Source organism: Giraffa tippelskirchi, chromosome 8 (genome assembly GCF_054371585.1).
Source record: "Giraffa tippelskirchi isolate mGirTip1 chromosome 8, T2T-mGirTip1v1.2.pri, whole genome shotgun sequence".
Taxonomy (NCBI): Eukaryota; Metazoa; Chordata; class Mammalia; order Artiodactyla; family Giraffidae; genus Giraffa; species Giraffa tippelskirchi.
The window spans coordinates 143,595,685-143,603,592 of record NC_137282.1 but is presented as its reverse complement, the minus strand read 5'-3'; the positions used below and the strand labels follow the sequence as shown (position 1 = coordinate 143,603,592).

The window sequence follows — 7,908 nt, the reverse complement described above, 5'->3', positions numbered from 1 at the left end:
GGGGAGGGCAGTTTCATAAAATACAGAGGAAATTCACAATTAATCATACCATATCTATCTTACAGTTCAAGATGCTGGGACTTGGGTATTCAACTAATAAAAATAAGTTGTGGCTGTTGAAAGCCCTTCTTAAAAAAAAAAAGAGAACTCTTTATAAAGGGAGGATGAATTAATATTTTATTTATCATTTACTGTACAAAGTTTATCCTGTACTTTATGCCACTAGAAATCACTACAGCCAAGGTGCGCTAGAGCTAGCTATTACTGGTTCAAAAAAGCTTGTTGTTAATTTCCAGAAATTTTGTAGGCAAGATATTAAACACAACCATTATTTAAAATGAAATTACATAAACTTCCAATTGAGTACATTATATTAAAAACAGAGGTAACTTACACAAGACATCACTCCCTAATCATTTTACATGTTCCTATTATCTTTGCTTTAGAGATTATTGCTTTTATTGTAGGTGTATGATGGAGATGCCATAAAATGACTTGCTATTGATCATTTATTCCCAAATTCATGTTCAGTGAATCATGTTGATAGCTTGCAACTAGTCACAGTGGAAGTATTTATGCCAAGGAATTGATAATTGTACAAATTATGAGATTGATTCATGGTTTTGTTGATTGTCTAAGCTTAAGAAAGTGGTGGAAACATGTTAATAATGTCTGCCTGCTAAGTTGCTTCAGTTGTGTTTGACTCTTTGCGACCCCATGGACTATAGCCTGGCCAGGCTCCTCCATCCAAGGGATTCTCCAGGCAAGAATACAGAGTGGGTTGCCATTCTCTTCTCCACGGGAACTTCCTGACCCAGGGAGCGGATCCGGGTCTCCTGCATTGAAGGCCGATTCTTTACTACCTGAGCCACTGGGGAAGCCCTGTTGGTGATGCAGTTTAAACTTAAAAGTGTGTCATGTTTGTAGCCATTATATTGTAAATAACACAAAAAGTGGAGGAACGTTTCTTCCAGTATTCAAAAAGTTTTGTACGTTTAGGAAAACTAATGTCACTGACAAATGAGCGAAATTCAGACATATAACTTCCTTAATTCACTTTCGTCTTACTTATTAACATAGACAAACATATCAAACACTAATGGAATTCATCAATGATGCAAGAGACTTCTTTGTTGAATTGACTTTCACAGAATACTATTGTTGATTTTTGCTAAGTGCTTGACTCTATAGCCACGCTATAGCTGAAATTCAACTGCTATTTGATCAAGTTAAACTGTATTCAAGGACTTATTTACAGCTCTCAAGTCCATTCACTCTCACACACTCCTGGATAACCATTTCAAACCTCCAGCTATGCTTTTTCTCTATATTTATTCTGCACTGCTGATCTTGCTTTCTTGTCTATGAGAAATTTGAAGCAATTGAAAAGAACTTCCAGACTCAGCATCACATGTGTTTGCTTCTATGTACAAGTCTGCTTTCCCATCTGTGTCTGTATTACAAGAGAGTGATTATCTGTGCTTTTTTAAAAATTCGGTTTTGATTGGAGGATAATTGCTTTACAATGTTGTGTTGCTTTCTGCTGTACAACAATGTGAATCAGCCATAAGTATACATATATCTCCCCCTTTTGAGCTTCCCCTCACCACCCCCATCTGTGTTTTTCTTATTCTTTTTTAATATTGTAGTGGTTTTTGCCATACATTGACGTGAATCAGCCATGGGTGTACAAGTGTTCCCCATCCTGAACCCCCTCTCACCTCCCAAATGCACAAACCAACCCTCTCACTTGTGCTTTTGATGACACCCCCTCACTTAATCAAGTGCTACTCCAGCAATGCTACTCTCTCCTCCATAATTCTTTTTTCTTTCTCTGATGAAGCATTCTCTACAGCAAAGGAACAGGCTATTATTTCTCCTAACCTAAAAAATTTGTTGTCTTCCTTTTTCACTATTTTTCTTTACCATTCCGTTTTTCTGATATTTATATCAAAACTTCTCAAAAACAATAACTAAACTGATGGTCTCCATTCCTATTCTTTGCCTTCTCTTGAACTTACTTTGTTAGACCTTTATCTCAATATTCCCCCAGTTCCTAGTTGTTGGATCAATTATGAAATGTTTATACACAGAATCTTACTGCTTATTTTCCCTTCTCTAGCTACGAGTCCTCACTATGTCTTAGTTAATAGCTATAACCTTATTGTCAATAGTTTAATGCTTCTAATCTTGCCCAGTGCAGTGCAGGGCTCAGTCGCTCAGTCATGTCTGATTCTTTGTGACCCCATGGACTGTAGCTCGCCAGGCTCCTCTCTCCATGGGGATTCTCCAGGCCAGAATGCTGGAGTGGGTTGCCATGCTCTCCTCCAGGGATCTTCCCCACCCAGGGATCGAACCCAAGTCTCCTGCATTGCAGGCAGATTCTTTAATGGCTGAGCCACCAGGGAAGCCCAATTATGTGTAAATCACCTTCCATCATCATGCTTCCATTCATAACCCTCCAATCACCTTAGCTCAGACCGTAAATTCAATTTTTTTTTTGCTGCTTTGCCCAGTTTGTGGGAATCTTATTTCCCCCTCCAAGGATAGAACTAGGGCCCACCACAGTGAAAGCCCTGAGTCATAACCACTGGACCACTAGGGAATTCCCTATAAAATCAGATTCTTAAAAAAATGCTACAAGCTCTGTAAAATCTTTTTCTTTTCACTCTTCCAGCCTAATTTCCCCCCTTTCTCCCGTTTGTTCACTCAGTCAAGTCTCACTGGCCTCTTTGCTGTTCCCCTTTGCTCTTCTCCATGACTAGCTGTCTGACAAAAGTCTTAACTTTATTTAAATCTTACCTCAAATAACATTTACTTAATGAAACTACTCTGATCATCCTGTTGGTGCCCTTCTACACTCTAAACCCCACTCAGGCTCCTTTCATTTCCCCATGACACATAGCACCTTCTGAAATCCCATGTATAATTTATCTATTTATTCTGCTTATTGTGGATTGCCTATTCCCCTAGTTGGATATGGGCTCTCCTAGTGACTCAGTCAGTAAAGATTTTCCTGCAATGCAGGAGACTCAGGTTTGATGCCTGGGTCAGGAAGCTCCTCTGGAGAAGGGAATGGCAACTCACTTCAGTATTCCTGCCTGGAGAATTCCCACAGACAGAGGAGCCTGATAGGCTACAGTCCATAGGGTTGCAAAGAGTTGGGCACAACTGAGTGACTAACATAAGTTGGATATAAGTTTTACAAAATCAGTATATTGACTGTTAAATGATGCATTCTGAGCATCTAGAACAGTCCTTGGCACACAATACATATTTGTTCATTGTTAAATTAGTCTCCCAGATCTCCTTTCATAAAGAATTAACTTAGTTAATTTCTCTTTGCAGAAGACTCATGAGGAAGTCTCTTTGTTTTTCCAAGACAACTTATTTTAGCCCCACTTACCCAGTTTGGTTTAATTTGGTTTGCCGTCATAATGGTTCAACCGGGAGTTGTCAAGGAGGAAAATGTTACCCTTATAAAGAAGGATTAGCCTCTCCCTCATATTCTTATGTGAACAGGAATGAAATTGTCTCCTTCAGTGTTACCGTCTTTGCCCACTTATGTCTGGAACCACCGTAAGTGTGGCAGGAAGCTGCTGCTCTCTTCGAACTCGCATGCCTAACACCAAGAACCCTCTCCTTTCCTCCCGTCTATATATTAGAAAAGCATATACAGTGTAGTGAAAATCTAATTACTTTCCCCCAAATAACAATGATGAAGACTTTGGGGACTATGAATATCTTACTAGTAATTAGGGTATATTATAAAATTGTTTATGGGCTTCCCAGGTGGCAGTAGTGGTAAATAACCCACCTGCCAATACAGGGGCCATAAGAGACAGGGTTCAACCCCTGGGTCGGGAAGATCCTGGAGGAGGACATGGCAACACACTCCAGTATTCTTGCCTGGAGAATCCCATGGACAGAGGAGCCTGGCAGCCTAGATTTTACCTCGAATTAACATTTAAAATGTCTTTTTCACCTGCCATTTTCTGCTGTACTTGTATGTTTATATTCTTATCTGATTCATTTTAGTTACGTATAAATTCCGTAATGGTGAAACTATGTTTTATTTATTATTGCTCTTATTACCAGAAAAATTGAATTAAACCATGCCTAGAGAGAATAAATTGTCCCAAATGAAGTTGTCTTTGAAAGTAAAGCCTGCATACTAATCTCAAGAGTAGTTTTTTTAATACATTGTTCTATGCATAAAGAGGATTAGTTAATAGGAAGGAAAACTCAATTCAAAACAATTTTACTATGCAAAAGGCAAATAAAAACCTTTATCACACCCTTGCTCTATTCATAGCCTAATTCTTCTACACTGTAGACATTTCTTGGTGTTAACATAAATAAATAAGAATTAATGATCATCCTTGATGCCTCTCATCTCCTTACCATTTCTGAAATGAAAACAAAATTCAAGAAATGTATCAAATTTATTAGATACAAGAAAATGAACATCATTAAAAAGCACAGTTTTTATTTATTTTTGTGTGGCCAGTGATTTTCTTTAGACAGACAGCTTCAGTCTCCTCCCAAAGACTCTCTTCAAAGCCAACTTCACTTCCTTATTCCTAAGGGTGTATATTAATGGATTCAGCAGTGAAGTGACAGTGGTGTGTATGACAGCCACATACCGTCCCTGTGATACAGAAGTGGCAGAGGCAGGGGGGATGTAGGTGAGCCCCACAGTTCCATAAAACAGAGATATGACCATGAAATGAGAGGCACATGTGGACAGAGCCTTGTGGAGCACACGGCAGGTCCGGTTCTTGAACAGAAGGAAGCCAATAATATACAAGTAGGAGAGGAAAGTGAGGAGGCATGGTACCATAGATAAGCTGCCAGTGACAAAAGAAATGAGCCACTGATTGAGCCGAATGTCACCACAAGCCAACTCTAAGAGGGGCTTCACATCGCAGAAGAAGTAGTTGAGTTTTAAAGAGTGGCAAAAGTTCAGATGTGCAGTCATGACAGAATGCATCAGAGCATAAAAGAAGCTGGTGATCAAGGCCACAGTTGCCAAGAGAATACACACCTTGAGGTTCATGATAACAGTATAGCGAAGTGGATAACAGATGGCCACAAATCGGTCAAAACCCATAATGGCCAGCAAGATGGACTCAGTACAGCCCAGAAAGTGGAAGAAGTGTAGCTGAGTGATGCAGCCCAGGAAAGATACAGCCTTGTGAGCAGAGAGGAGGTTTGCCATTAGTATGGGCAGTGTCACTGAAGAATAGCAGATATCCAGACAAGAAAGATTTCCCAGGAAAAAATACATAGGGGTGTAGAGCCTTGGCTCCGAGATGACAACCACTAATATGGACCCGTTTCCAAACAGATCAATCATGTATATAATCATGAGGGTCATAAAGAGAACAGGCTGCAGCTCCTGAGTGGAGGTCAGTTCCAGCAGGAGAAACTCATTCACTGTAGTAACGTTCTCCATCGCTCTGAGAAGGAGTGATAACAGTGGCATTAGTAAAGCTGCTCTAGTAGACGGTACGGGTTAAATGAAGCAAGTTCATCATCTTAAAGTATATAAGGATGATCTAGGGTGAGTAAAATGGTTAGAAATGCTATAATTAAATTCACTGGCAACATACTTAAGGACAGAAATTTGTGACAAATTCTGAGTCAGTGTGATATATGTGATACATAGAACTAAGAAGCATATTTAGGATGCTGAGTTAAACCTATAAAGCAGCTCATATAGAATAAGAGCAGATATTCAGTGAATACAGCAAGAGAACAGGACTCAATTTTAGCCTCATTGTAGCATTAAAATGAATGTATCTAAAAAGAGTCTTGTCAGATGAATTTATAAAAATTTATTTCTGGGTACAGGTAGAAGCTTAGCAATAGTTCTAAATATCCTCTTTTAAAAAAGAGTAGGTTCTCCACAACCTAAACCTTCATAAAACTGGAAGACATTTTTTAAAATCCACAAACTTCAAATCATGTGTAGGCAGAGGAATACAAATCAGCAGAATTGGTGTCAGTGTCAGAAGAGGGCATTGCAGCAACAGGGCAATTTATACAGGAAAACCCCCAAATACCAAGCTGTTTAACAGCAAGAGAATATTGAAAACAGCAAAAAAATTTCAGTCTCAGAAAAAGAGTACCTCTCACTAAGAGTAAATTTCTCCAGAATATCAGAAAAGAGCGAGTGAATGTGCTTGTAATGATAGAATGAAGAGAAAAGTACATCACTACAGAGGCAGTAAGAATGTTTCAGTACAAGAAGAGACCAATGAGCCAAGAATCTGGGGAAAATATCCTATCCCCTTTCCCATATAAACCTCCTCCTGATAGCTTGCCCCCCAAATTCAACTTGTTCATAGATAAACAATAAATATGAAAACTTCTGCATCCACATGAAAGTACACTAAGAAAAAAAACAGATAAATAGAAAATCATGATTTCTTAATGAAATATATTTCTTCTGAAAAAAATACTTGAAGTGAAACAGAAAACTGCAGCACAACATTCCTAAGTGAAGCTACTAAAACTATAACATAATTTTAATGAGAAAATATACAAATATTCAAAACAGAATTTCAAATTAAAACACAATGATATACTATTTTGACAAAAATTAAAATGTTTGAGACATTATATTTGCCTGAGGGCGGTAAAATACACACAGATGGGGATGTCAGTTGATTTACTCTTTAACAGATATTTTAGTAATAACTATCAAATATAAAAATCTCACACTCAAAGCAATTCCACCTTCTAGATTGTCCTTCAGATGTGTTTGCAAATGTCAAAAATTATGTATTTGCCATGATATTTATTTAAGCATAGCCATACAAAAGATTGCAAACAAACTAAATGACCATACAAGACTAGTTAAATAATTTTCAGTACATGGGAAATAGTAAAACGAAGTAGCTCTTTATATACTGTTTTTCATCTCTTGCACGAAAAAACACTGACAAGGACACAGGTAGAAATGCATATGTGCAGCTATATCTACTTCATACAAAAGATGAATGATTAAACAGAGTAAGAAAATCTAAGCTTTTCCAACTAAGAAATTGTGACATAAACCCACTTGTTCCATCCTTTAATTTTAGCAACTTATATTCAAAGAGATTCCCCAGCTACTCTAACTCACCCTTTCTAATGGTCTCAATTTCCTTCTATAAAACACACACATACACAAAACACCAAACACACACACACACACACACATATTTGTACACACGCAAAAACAAAAACCCTCCTTCTTATCTATTCTCCTGTGTTCTACCTACTGACTATGGCAATTCACCCTATTCTTTACTCCTCTGTGTACATACCTTGGAAAAAATATATGGTTTTGCTGCATAAGGAAACTCAAAAATCAGGGCTATAATATGTTGATTATCTCTTTGTATAAAATTAACAGAAAGATTTTAGCTGCTCAGAGTCTTATATGACAAACATTGTACACCTAAGAGTAAATATAAATCACAGAGGACTTGACCTTCATGCCCATTCTAAGCACAAAATAAATACGTTGAATCCCCTCTGAACTCTCCCTAGAGATGTTCCAAGCATAGACGTCTAGGGATCTCTTCTCGAAGGGTGATTCTCTCTACTTTAATCTTTCAATAGATAATTTTTTTTATCTCTTTGGTAGAACATTTTGCTACATTTAGCTAAAAAAGAATATTGTGCAGAGCGAGTGATTTCCACTGAAAGATTAAAGAAAAGAATAAGTATGACAATTTTTAAACAATACATTCCTATCCTTGGAAGCTCTTGACAGCTTGTGGATCCAAAGCGTGTCATTGTTTAGAGAAATAGATTAAGAAATTAAAAGATGATAAAGTTTAAATGGAATCATTTTGACAAGACAAGGTGAATGATTTAACTTGAGAAACATCGGAGAAAAAGAAAACAACAACA

At 37.6% G+C, this 7,908-nt stretch overlaps 1 protein-coding gene across 1 annotated transcript; it reads right to left on the bottom strand.

The window, feature by feature from the left end:
* Positions 1 to 3,809: 3,809 nt before the first annotated feature.
* Positions 3,810 to 7,908, bottom strand: LOC145516966 (olfactory receptor 12D3-like). Its single transcript, XM_081519077.1, has one exon. It carries the CDS (start codon positions 5,486 to 5,488, stop codon positions 4,520 to 4,522), a length of 969 nt encoding a protein of 322 aa, XP_081375203.1. The 5' UTR covers positions 5,489 to 7,908; the 3' UTR covers positions 3,810 to 4,519.

What these genes read in the sequence shown, in the direction of transcription:
- LOC145516966 (XM_081519077.1), bottom strand. Translation starts at nt 5,488, where the DNA reads ATGCCACTGTTATCACTCCTTCTCAGAGCGATGGAGAACGTTACTACA.